The 13,539-nt window shown below is 40.6% G+C and overlaps 1 protein-coding gene across 1 annotated transcript in view; it reads left to right on the top strand.

Annotated features, from left to right (window-relative positions):
* Positions 1 to 10,031, top strand: part of LOC140240611 (short transient receptor potential channel 4-like) — a 107,225-nt gene extending 97,194 nt beyond the window's left edge. Inside the window, exons 4-10 of the mRNA XM_072320368.1 lie at positions 314 to 662; positions 992 to 1,132; positions 1,820 to 2,525; positions 4,602 to 4,800; positions 5,698 to 5,874; positions 6,768 to 6,812; positions 9,375 to 10,031. Coding sequence (XP_072176469.1) covers positions 314 to 662; positions 992 to 1,132; positions 1,820 to 2,525; positions 4,602 to 4,800; positions 5,698 to 5,874; positions 6,768 to 6,812; positions 9,375 to 10,031 — 2,274 coding nt within the window. The remainder of the gene's footprint in view (positions 1 to 313; positions 663 to 991; positions 1,133 to 1,819; positions 2,526 to 4,601; positions 4,801 to 5,697; positions 5,875 to 6,767; positions 6,813 to 9,374) is intronic.
* The last annotated feature ends 3,508 nt before the right edge of the window (positions 10,032 to 13,539 follow it).

The raw sequence follows: 13,539 nt of genomic DNA, 5'->3' as shown, positions 1-13,539 counted from the left end.
GTAGGATCGAATTCTTCTTGGTTCAGCTTTCTCATTGGACTAGCTGTTTAAAGCTATTGTATGCCTCTCATGAAACAGGTGTAGAATCATTTATGAGGGCACTTGACAATGCTGAGTTAGCAACAACGATGGCATTCCCTTATATAAGAGACCAATGAATTGATGTGAAAAAATATTAATGTCAGTCATCGTAACGTAAATAATTCATTGTCATTATCATCGTTAACATTGGTGATAAACATGATCATCAAAAGTAATCATTCATATTGAAAGGAAGCTGATTTCCGTTCACTACATGTCTCCCTTCGCCCAGTTCGTGGCCCACCCACACTGTCAGCAACGCCTTACTCATCTCTGGTACGAGGGCTTGCCCAACTGGTACATGACGAACTGGCTCTCGTCGACATTGTCTACCATTCTCGTCGCGTGCTGCTTCCCAATTCTCTGCCTTCTCTACATCCTCTACCCGTGGGGGAGCCTCGGCCGGCTCATGCGGGTACCGCACATCCAGTTCGTCTGCCATATCAGCTCCATGCTCATCTTCCTACTCCTCCTTGGTATGCAGTCCTCCTTCACGCCTGAGTACACCGTCGATGTCGACACCGACCAGCGCAGCAACCCGCCCCGGAACACGGAATGGCTCATCGTGCTCTGGGTCGTAGGTAAGCCATCATCATTTTCGGCAATTTTCCTTGCCTTTCGCTATCAGTGATTGTAATTCTGCGCGGCTATATGCCGCTAGATGTCGTGGGGAGGGATCTTGAACGAACAGAAGTGAGGTTGATTTTGCGCTGCACTGGACGGAAAAGGGAAGCGCTAAATGTAATATGATTTTATATAAAAGCACAATATAATACGCAAATATGTGCAAGATGGGGAAAGGGGCAAGGAAGAAGGGAAGTTGTTTTGTTTGTTTGTTTGTTTGTTTGTTTGTTTTAATAGCAGATTGTGTTCCAGTTAACAGTGGTCTGCTGTTTCTGTCACTTGGCAGGTCTTACTTGGGTGGAGGTGAAGGAACTCTGGTATTATGGGTCAAGATATCTCAAGGATCGCTGGAACGTCCTGGATTTTCTCACCCTCTCATTATACTGGGCCGCCATCGCTCTAAGAATAGTCATCTTTGTTGAAGTGAGTAAATCCCATAGGACCGAAATTCACAAACATTGTACAGTCGGACTATTATCCGGCAATGCTGTTACCCGGCGGCCGTCCGGATAAGCGATTTGGTTAGATAAGATAGAAACAATGTTTATGTATATATGGGTACAAGTAGGTTGCCGACCCAGTGGTAGCTACGATTGCAGAGTATAAATTTACACTGTATTGAAATTATATTACTTTTCGTCTTGTGAGGTCGATTTGGCGGCCACTTTGAATATCATAAAACCCCAAGGCTGCAAAAGTAAATTTTCATCCAGATTCGGATTCAGCACACACGAAATAGGGTAAAACCATCATAAAACACTAGGCGGACTAATCTGCAGCATCTAGCACTCAGACAAAAATTTTAACCTTGGATTTGATTTAAATCTTCAGTGTGAATTTGAGACAATATGAAGTTGCTGTCTTTACTTTCTCGTGTTTCGCTTGAATATCAACATGTATACAATACGCATTTCATTTGGTTCCATTATAGTCTAAGTACAACACATTCGCATCCACCCTCTTTGGCTTGAATTTGAAATGCTGAAACGTTGAAATCAGCTTGGTCTTAAAACACAATCAAAATAATTTAGGAACTGAACTATCTTTCATTTTTGAGAGAATATAGAACTAATATAGTCCTCTTTTCTCTCTTTGCTACAGCATGGTCAAATAGGTTCAAACATTACCGAGACAGCTACGACAATGTATCCGACGACTGACATGTTAATGGCGACAACGGACGACATGGAGTACACGACGTCGGGCCAGACACCGATCACGGTGACGGACCCCGCCAAGACTATAACATTGTCTGATTTGGACCAGGTCAAGGTGGAGATCGAGAAGCTATCGGACCACCTGATCGACATTGACGAGGAACAGACTGAGATCGCCGACGCGCTCCAGGAGGAGCTGCGGAAAGTGAGAGAACGACTAGACAACATGACCGAGAAGATCAACAACCTCGAAGCGGCCAGCAGCGGTACACAGTCCGTGGGCGGTGGCGGGAGTCGACGGCGGGGCGGCTCAGGGTTAATCGCTGGTGGCGGCACGCAGTCGGGTATTGAGAAATACGGTCGCGTTATCTGGGATGCCTATGACCCAATGTTAATTTCCGAGGGCCTCTTCGCCATCGCGAAGGTCCTCAGTTTTCTTCGGCCTATCTGCTACACTGTCATGAACCGACACGTGGGGCCCATGCAGATTTCGCTCGGCAACATGATGTTCGATATCTGTAAATTTCTTTTGATATTCTGTTTCGTGTGGATCGCCTTTTCCCTTGGTATGAACCAACTCTATGGCTACTACTCTTACATCACTCGTACCATCTGCGATGTCAATAATCCGATGGAAGAACACTGTAAGCAGCCGTTTGAGACGTAAGTCAACGAAAATGCATTTTTTCACTCTCCTCACCACTTAATTTAACAATGAAAATTGCACGAAGTGGAAATGCCAAAGCGATATCATTTTTTATACCAATCAGCGTTAAAAATTCTCATTGATACAATAAAAAAGAAATGGTTTAGAACATTAACCGTTCTATATCATTTTTGCTTCGGGAAGCACTTACCGACAATGGTGGTGTAATTAAAAAATACACAATCTATGATTCCAAGTACCCCTTTCACTCCTTTCAAAAATAAGAAGTGCGGATTACCATTACTCTGGTCCCGTTCCGACATTAAAACCAAGCAATGTGAATAGACCCGCATGTTCCCTGTCGTAAATTCTAATATTTTATATTGATTATATCCGTATTATTTGGTCATAGAGGTAGCAACATCACCAGAGTAATCCGCAGTTTTTCGATGTTGCAATTATTTGCTAAATTTCTTCATCGCGACCAATGATTATTTTAAATAATACGGATTATTTCAAAGATGCCATCAAAAGGTCGCCTTTGTCCTGAATGCAGTGTCGGAGGGGCGTGTTTAGTTACATTTCAGGCCTTTTTTTTGGGGGGGGGGAGGGGAGGGGGAAGGACGTTCGCAATGAAAAAATAGGAAGGCGGATTATTGTCAAGTTTATATGGGCATTTTCTATGAAATTACATGTAGGTCATGCTGCATTATTGTTATGCGGCTAATTGGACGATGCATTTTTGAAAGAGGTATGAATGGGTATTAGAAAGAGGATGATGGTGATCCACAACGTTTGTATAGCGCCATATATCTGTCTTTGAAAGATTCAAAGGCGTAGACTCCTCCAAGCGACTTAGCAATTGAGTGTCTAGTAAAACGTCAGTCTTGAGTGAGGCTTTTAAGTTATCAAGTATGTCAATTTCACGGAGAAGAGATAGGAGGCAGTTCTATTGACCGATTCTGTGACGCGCTATGTGTATTTTTGGCATGGGCAGCGCCATTACTGCGGTGTCTCAACCGACCCCCCCCCCCCCCTCCTCTCTCCCCACCCCTCTTACGCGCGCAGAATGAAAAACTGATGCGTGGTTGTTTTAGCCAATGGGCATCTCGTACTGAGTGCGCGAATGCTTGCTTAGTGCGCGAACCTTTGTTACAAGTGCGCGATAAACATGTTGCCCTGGGGGTGGGGGAGAGCAGGGGGGGGGGTCGGCTGAGACACCGCAATTTGAGCTCATGGCTGCGCCCAGTGCCATAAAATGTCTGCTGCCCTCAACGAACCCGAATCGGTCAATAGGCGATGAGCAATAGAGCAAAATGTCCGGTTTTCATATCCCGTTAGGTATATGGGCATCTGGAGAGTAATGTCAAATGATCAAAGGCCAGGGCGAAGCTGACGCCCCTTGATTAGGGAAGACAGGTATCCTGGGGCCAGACCATGACTTGCCTTAAACGTGAGCAGTACGATCTTGAAATCAATTCTGTTCTTGATGGGAAGCCAATGCGGCTCAGCCAGGACAGGGGTGCATTGTGATTATACTTCCTCAGTCCTGTGAACAAACGTGCGGCTGCATTCTGTACTGCTTGAAGTCTGTTCAAGGTTGCAGATGGAAGGCCAGGTGCCTAGAAAACTGTAACAGAAATCTAGTCTTGATGTTAAGAGTGAATGGATGAGGCTTGCTGCAACCGGCAAAGGTCTAATTATAGCTGCAATACTACGAAGCTGGAAGTAAGCAGTCCAGCATACCTGCGAAACCTGCCTATCCATCTTCAATAGACTGATCAAGTAGATCCCAAGGTTACAGACGCACAACAAAAGAACACAACGTAATCGCAAGAAAGACGGAAATTGATTTGTTTTCTCTCTTTTTCTTTTTAGCCTGAGCAAATTGTTACTATGCAATCTCGCAACGTGTTACACAACTGAGAGTGTTGGTAAAGAATCTTACGAGATTTTTTTTTTAACATCTAATGATTTCCTTGATTTCTCTTATCAATGTACAACATTTTTAAAAGTCTGTTTCTTCCCCCCCCTTTCACCGTACCCCCCTGTTTTTTTCCCCTCTCATTTGGTCTTGGTTTCCATGGACACAGGGTACAGTACACACTCAGCACTCTTTTCTGGGCTCTCTTTGGCCTACCTGAGATGAACATAGTGGACATCCGGGGCGTAGATCACTGGTTTACGGAAACAGTTGGCTTGCTGCTGTATGCCGCCTACCATGTCATCGCCATCGTTGTGCTACTAAATGTACTGATTGCCATGATGAGCAACACGTATACGAGAATAGAGGTAAGGACCGACGCCAGTCCCGTTTACCGCGTCTTACATGCACGCTCCGCTTCCAGTGTACTCAGTTCATTCTCGACATCATCAATCTTCATCCCGGTCACGAAACTTATTTGTGTATAATAAAACCTGAATTATCGTTGCTTGTTTACATCCATTTATATAGGACAATTTGTCCATCAAATTTATCTTTTATCAATGATCTCTCCTTCCACTTTCGTCTGTTTCATCACCATCATTTTGCTTCTTCTCTTCTTCCTGCTCTTTCTCTGTAATTCTTAAAAAAAATAATAAATTCTTTGTCGTCCTGTTTTTAGGGACACATGAAACTTTGCAATCCACAATTCATGGTTTAATACCCATCTTTATCTAATCATGAAATGAGTATTTTAATGTCCTATGTTAATAATAAAAATAACAGTAATGATGATAATAATAATAATAATAATAATAATAATAATAATAATAATAATAATAATAGAAATAATGATAACAGGTCTTCTTTATCCAGGCTAGCCTCTTTAGTGTTGTCATTGCTCTACCAGAGGGTCCTACCATTATTATTAGCCCAGCCATGCTAGTGCTACAAGGCATGGTACCCTTTCATACATGGTGGGTGGGTAAAAACATCCTGTCCAAGGACGTAAGCACTGGGCAGGAATCGAACTCCAGTCCTCCGACTGGGAGTCAGGAGGATTATCCACTATAGAGTGATCCCTCTCTCATCTTTAGCGTATGCACAGTTTGTTAATTGATAAATTGATTAACAGGACATTCGAAGTGAATATTCCAGTCCTTTCAAGACGTGTAATCGCTTTGATACTGATTCTTACTTATAATTAAGATAGTAAAATACCATACTAATGCACAACTTTTCACCCTTGTTATACCCCTTTGCAGGAAGATGCAGACATCCAATGGAAATTCTCGAGATCGAAACTCTGGATGAGCTACTTTGAAGGGCGTGGTTCCTTACCCACGCCCTTCAACATCATCCCCACCCCAAAGTCGGTTCTTTACTTGTTCAGGTGGCTCCGGGGCCAACTTGGGGGTGAAAAACACAGACAAAAAATGAAGGTAATTACCGCTCATCCGTTCGCCTCACCAATTAATTTTGCATGCTACTCTGACTTACTGGATTGTGACTAAACTCTGTAACTGTACATAACGAGAATATCCTGGCAATGAATGCATTGATTACCAAAAACCAGTATAATTATTATTAAACAGAAACACAGTTTCTCTCTTTTTTCATGAACATGCACCGAAGCTGTGTTATTCGTCCAGCAACAGCTCAATTCTCTTTCAGTGATGATGATTATAATGATGATGATGAAGATGATGATGATGATGATGACACAGTTTCTATTTACCATGAAGAAAATTCATTTCTCTCTGTAATGTTCACACAAACGGTGTGGAGTATTACCATAAAATGATATCGATCTTCAATTCTAACAGCTCAGGCAGCTGCACATGAGAGTGCATTACCGACCGACCAGGGCCCTGTTTCATAAAGCTGTTCGTAAGGTTACGAACAACTTATGAGAGATTGGTGATCAGTTCTGATGTGCTATACTTATCAGAATTTCCATATTTCAGCACAAGAACTGATCACCAGTCGCTCATAAGTCGTTCGTAACTTTACGAACAGCTTAATGAAACACTCACTGCAAACATAAATTTGTTCTAATGATCGCATTCGCTTGCAAAAAACGACCAGCCAATTCCTTTTGTATATAAAGGGAGCACATAGATAGGGGAATTTAGATGTCTAATACGCAGCACACCCCGTTTTCGCACAAAGCAAAAAGTATTAAAACGATTTAAAACCCGGGTTGTCCCCCACACTCTGTACTGTATCATGTATATACAGTAATGCAGCATTTTAATAAGAAATGACCTTTTGTCTAGCGTCCGTTTTACATACATTAAGCATGTTTATATTCCTTTTTCGTGTCATTTTGTAGGAGAGGAATAAGCAATATATGGAAGAAAAGGAGCAACAATACCGGGTAAGTGTTATTTCAGAATACTTGGCAGTGTGTAGTGACACAGTACATCCGGGTATTTAACGTGCATGGGACACATACTGACACGCGCCTGGTGTGACCAGTGAAGGAAAATTGACGCAATAAATAAGGTTAAACAACTTAGTCGGTGATGTAGGAGACTATTTAGAGCAATTTATTTCAACGAAGATGATAAACTCAAAGAGGGTATACCCCTAAGCTAAGTCGGTCTGGGGACAACTTCTGACGATAAATAATATCACAAGAATGAGCTAGTCAGATTCTGATGAACTAAACGTTTCGGTTTTATGGCAGAATATATGCCCGGTTCTCGCGAGACATTCTGGCTGATTTTTGTCAAAGTAGCCAATCGGCAACGGCGTTTATTCGCTTTCATGAAAAAGACAAAAAAAGAACAAAACCATCTGATGCTGCTAGTCATTAGGGACATAAGATAATAACATTAAAGGCATAATTTACCATTTGCAGATGAAACAAAAACCCAACATTAGTGCCTTAAAATAGTTCTAAAATGTGAGTTAGGGATAAAAACAACCACTGTAAAAATTTGAATCCGTATAATCAATGTTAAATATTGTTAAATACACAAAATGTGAACAATAGTTATAATAAGAATGCTTCCAGACTAAACCGTATACAGTTATGGTTTATTGAGAAAAATGCTGATATCTCCTCATATTTTAGGCTTTATTGCAAAAAAAAAAAAATATATGGTAGGATGTTTTGTGATACAACAGACCTACACATATGCATCAAATGTGATATCTTGAACATTTTTGAAATCACTGCTCCCAAAGGTAAACTGGACCTTTAAAATGCGCATCGTATAAAGTGAATGTTTTCTTTGCGCGATAGGAAATCAGTTTGTGTATTACTAGTTTTATTTCACAAAGTTACTACAAGTTCCTAGCTCCAATGATGTTTAAAAGGAATCGACACGGCAGAAACGAGGGTTGATTTGAGGATATCACGAAAAAAGAAAAGCGAAACAAAACAAAACAACAAACAAACTTCTGATTTTCTATACTATGTTGAGTACATGTACATTCTTTCTATAAATGTATGATAGGAATTGTGTACTGAGCGATAATACATAATGGGCAATCATCTTCCCGATCAATTACTTATATACTATACGAAGTTTTGCTTGTTTGCTTCATTTTAACGAAGGACTATTATAGTATGAATATCTGCTTGATGCCATCCATGTTTTTATAACTCAGTTTTTCAACAACATCAAATCGGTGTTATCGTACAAAGCGCTGCTATCATGACGGAGAAGACTATAATGATAATGTTGTTAAAGATGTTGAAGTAGATTTTCGTAGTTATGATGGATTTCACGCCTGATAGTTACAAATCGACGTCGTGATCCCTCACGTTGGCACACCTGAGTCAAATGCTCAAGTAAGTAAGCCGTTGCGATCATTCATCGCCGGGTTTCCGTCGTGCGTCGTGCCTCGTCTGTCGTCCGTCGTCCGTCGTCCGTTGTCCGTCGTCCGTTGTCCGTTGTCCGTCATCCGTCGCCCTCCGTCCGTCGTCCGTCTTGCATCGTCCACCGTGCATTAACCCTTGACGGATTTTCACCAAGGGTGATAAGGATGTCAATTTGTTAAGATGGACACCATGCCCCAAATCAAAGAATCTTTCAAAAAAAAAAATATTTTCTAGAAACAGAAGTGACATAGAGCTCAGTTGGTGCTGTGAGTAAATCCGTTTTGTGACTGCAAATGGCGGTTTTCAGCCTCTTCTTGAAAACCCCGTGATAGGTTTTAGATTTTTACCAAACGTGGCAAATATCATCCCTAGGGTGATTTATTATCATAATTTGTACAAATGGTCACCATGCCCCATCCCCCGTAATGGTACCCATTTGAATTGAGGAATCTTTAAAAAAAAAAGAAAAAAAAAATCTTGCTAATACAACCAGCATTGATAGAGCTTAGTTAGTGCTATGAGTAAGTATATTGATGACTGCCGTTTCAAGTATATGTTCACGATGAATATGGATTTTGCAGTGGTGTTACCACACTTGTAATTTCTATCATCATTACCGCTATAATTGATTTGTAGCAGTGTAGGCCATTCAGATAGACGAAGTTGTAGTTTGGTGAAATTGTTAAGTTTACACAGGGGATGTGCCATGAAAAATCACCATTTTCACTGATGTGGACGTTGAATGTCCACGTTTTCAGACTCTTCAAAATATATTTTATGCTTAAAGTGTCGTGTACGATTAATGTGACGTTGTTGTCGTTTCGAGGCGTTGGAGAGGGGTTCAAGGGTCATTCCACAAGCCCGACAACCACGCGTTATACGGTCCACTAGGTAGATATGGAAAAAAGTCCGTGATTCATATACCCACGAGTCATACAGCCCACGAGAAAGACACAGCGTAAAACAGGCCCACTAGCGAAGTAATGTCTAGCTCGTGGGCCTTGTTTGCTTAGACAGTGTCTTGCGTGTAGACCGTATAGCTCGTGGGGATTGCTGACATTTTGACCTTTCACCCCCTACACTTTTTTTCTCCTCCTCATCTGGCAGGAAATTATGGGTAAGCTCGTGAAGCGCTACATCTTCGACGCGAAGAGAGACGAGGACGAGAACAACCAGGAGCAGTGGGTGAACAGGCTCAAACAGGACATCTCGGGTTTCAAGTACGAGATGTTCGAGGCGCTCACGGGCATGGACAAGAAAATGAACGAGATGGAGCAAAAAATCCAAGATGGCGGCGATAAGACTCCCGGCACGCAGGTGTTCCACAAGATGGAGGATGTGGTGAAAAGGCCGCTGAACCGGCCGGACAGCATGCAGTCCGTGAAATCGGGCTGCTCGGACATCATGCAGGCCGCCTCGCGCGACCTGCTCGACTCGAAGGACTCCAACACGGACTCGTCGCCCGTGTTCGACGACGGGATGCTCATCGATCCGTCGAACGAGAACCGCAACACGCGCGGGCAGCCCAAGTCCACCTCCATGCCCGCCAACATCGCGGCCTATCTCTACCCGCCCGAGTGGGAGAAAAATGAACCCATTCTATTTATTGACGAAGACCCGGATGTGCCTATCCTTGGTGGACCGCCGCGAAAGGAGAGCAAGAAGCGGCGGTTCAGCGCTAACCACATGATGAACCATATAGGCTCACGGCACCTCAAGCGGAAGCGGTCGAGTATTAAGGACAGGAACACAACGAGGGTTTGACAGTACCCCCTCGTGTCCGAGGAGTGGGGGTTACGGACGAGATAATGACGACACGTTTCCCTTCCTCCCCCGATGTGTTGTTCTTATTTTTTCTTTTGTTCATACAGCAAATAATGACTAATCATCGTGACAGTAATCATTCTACATGCACGTTCATGAACACTTGGTGCTTTTCAAAATGTGGGAAAGGTTGTTTTTGGATGTGTTGTGATGGTATCTTTTTTTGCTTTCGTAGATCGTTTTTTTTTTTTGACATGTAAATAATTCTTCCGCTTGGCGACTGGCCTTTGGTTTATTCATCGTCAACACTAGTGACCCGAAAGTACCCTGTTCTCCAAGTTATGTATTGTATTTGCCTGTTAGCTGAATTAAGTACGATATGGCACATAGGAGGAAGATGTGTTTCGTTTTCTACTTGTGTTGTCTGATACCATGGTATCCAAAATGTATTTCGTGGTGATCAGATATGAAGAATTGCCATGGCAACGTGTATTCCGACTTAATTACGATGCAATATTTTGTACTCTCTGCACAAATTATCTTCGCAAGTGATAATGGGAATTGCACGTTAGCTTAAAAGATAATTTTCTTTTCGTTTATTCCCTGTGTTTCGTCAGTAGGCCTACAATAATTCCCATGCTTTGACTATGATTAATGGATGTTTGGGACTTGAACGTGGCCTATGAGAGACGCGAGAGAGCCCATTACACTTGACGTGAGAGGTGGAATTATTAGAGATGAATGTTGAAATATGGATATCATTATGTTTAAGGTTACTAAAAGACAGTTGGTTTTATCCAGACTTGAATATAATTATGCTTTTCTTTTTTTCCAGCTCGTACTGACGTGTTTCTTTTTTGTGTGTATGTGTTTGTTTGTTGTTGTTTTTTTTTGGTCTGAGTTGGCTCCTTTGGAACAGTGATCAAACCAAATAATGGCCTTGTGACTAATCAAGTCAAATGACCTCGTCTTCGATGAGAGAATGACTTGATTTTACTGCAGATCCACAAGAACAGCAACACAATGCAGGGGAAATCAATTTTCAATTTCAATTTCAATTTATTCTCGTATTTCTCGGTTAAAAGAAATACATCAGATATAACAAGAGGAAAAATACATGATACCCAGCTAGGAAGCATAATAGAATATTGTAAACATATAGAACATAGTGGTCAATCTATGAAAGTTTGAATCTGAGAGTAAATGCTAAAGAAATATGATGGAACCTACTTAGAAGCAAGCTTGTTGAGCGTAGGTCCCAGCATCAAAATCAAGTATAAAGATTAAGATGAGGAGCAATAATACAAAAAATGGACAAAACGTAGAAAACAAAAAAGGAAGATGGAATTACTCGGGGATGTTGCAAATTCTTCTCCTATACAGCCTCTGATGTCGGATAAGCCACATGCTGCAAGCGGATGAACAGTTATCATTTTGTATGCTTCAAAAAAGAAAAAAAGAAAGAAAAAAAGGAATGGGGTGGATGAAGGTACAGGTTGAGATAAATCGACCTATTTCTCGACTTTAAAACGAGATTAATAATGATAATAATAATAATAGTAATAATAATAATAATAATAATAATAATAATAATAATAATAACACACATTTGAAATACTAGGAGGATTTGACATGGAATAAACCATCCGCCGTATTATTCATTGTACGTTTGACGAAGGAATGCTCATCACAAGTCCCTGGTTTGAATCAAGATTTACGTCAAGAAAACCTGATAAATCATTAAATGATATTTGTACATCAATTTTAATGATAAGTGATTGATATATTAAAGTCACTGAACATCGATTTCCTGAAATAAAATTTGTTAAAATCTGTAGAGTTTCAGCTTTACCATGTTATGACATTAAAGGGTGTGTACAGTTCTGGTCGAGGTGAGGATTTTAGCTTTTAACGTTTTGCGAGATATTCAGAAACCACTCTATAAGATGTCAAAGAGCATGCAGTTCTAAGGGGTATCAAAAGTTTATTCGATGAAAATCGGTTTTAAGATGGCTGAGATATCCAAAACAAGGTGAAACAAAGAGATCCTAATAAAGTTGTGGCATGTCGCCTTTTATCATTAGCACTTTTTTGGATATCTCAGCCATTTGAAGACCAATTTTCATCAAATAAACTTTGAATCCTTCTTAAAATTGCATGCTCTTTCATATTTCATAAGAGGCTTTTCATTGTCTCACTTAGGAATGTTCAAAACATGAATCCCAACCTCAACCGGTACTGTACAGTCCCTTTAACTTTTCTTCTTCTTTTTTTTTTCTTCTTTTTTTTTAACCTACAAGAATGAGATTTCTTATCATCAGGCAAGCATTTTAATTTCTTGCAGTTTTTATTGACTTTTTTTTTGCGATCTTATAAGGGTCTAGTGTTGACGGGTCATATTATTTGGTGAAATAAAGGTTTCTCAAATGAATGCAATATAGCAGGTTAGCTTCCACTAACAATTTAATCATTACAGAGGATGCAATTTAAATATGCTAATTAGACATGGATATGCTACCTCTTATAGTTCTATGATAAACCCCCGTTCCAAACGCACTTGTAGAACACTTCATTGGAACATTGGGTGATTTCAAGTTCGATACTAGTGCTGGTGTTAAGACGTTCTCAACACTAACACCAGCGTTTATTTCAAAAGTGAAATCAGTTGGTGTTAGTACACCTCAAAATTTTGACGTACTTCCAGTGTCTAGTGTCGGGTCCTGTGCTTAATGTCGTCTGCTAAATGGAGCTTTACAATAATTCTTTGTGGCAATTAACGTGCTTTTTTTAGCAGTAAAGTGGCTAACACCAGTCCCAAGAGATTATCAAGTTTGTCGTTTTAATTTTGGTGTTGGCCTTAGCTTTACTAATGCAATAAGCACCCGAAGAAAACACACGGACATTCTAGAAAAAAAAAGACACTTAAATCTACGCCGGGTAGCAAAATTAAGGTCGATGTATTATGGATATGGTAAGAAATTTGTGACACATAATTTTTTTTCTTTCATATCACTTGTCTACTACGAAATATTCCTCACTTCATCTTTTCGTGTTTTACGTAAACCAATTTGCGCAATCATTTTTTTTTTGTCGTGCAATTCTTGCGCAACTTCGTGGTGTTGTGAAGAAGGTTTTTACACCAATAATCGTTAATGTTGCGAGACATTCTTTTTAAATTTTTTTATGATCGGTGTCGCTTACGTAATCTTGACGGTCAGTGTGAAAGTTCGATTTAAGGCATTTTTTTTTTTTTTTTTTAGATAACACCACAGCGCAAGCACTATCACAGAACTTGAAATCACCCATTGTGAAAGTATTAACGAATCACTATCCAATCGTAAATGATATGATGTTGAGTACGTGTGTATATGTATGTGCGTGTGTGTGCGTGTGCACGTTTGTTGTGTTTTTCTGTACTTGAGCGCGCGTGAGAGTGAGTGAATACGAAGCTAATATATTAGAAGGTTTGAAAAAACAAACATCATTATCAATTGTTTTGAAGTAAAGT

The sequence above is a fragment of the Diadema setosum genome, chromosome 17 (genome assembly GCF_964275005.1).
Source record: "Diadema setosum chromosome 17, eeDiaSeto1, whole genome shotgun sequence".
NCBI lineage: Eukaryota > Metazoa > Echinodermata > Echinoidea > Diadematoida > Diadematidae > Diadema > Diadema setosum.
This window is presented reverse-complemented; position numbering and strand designations above follow the sequence as displayed.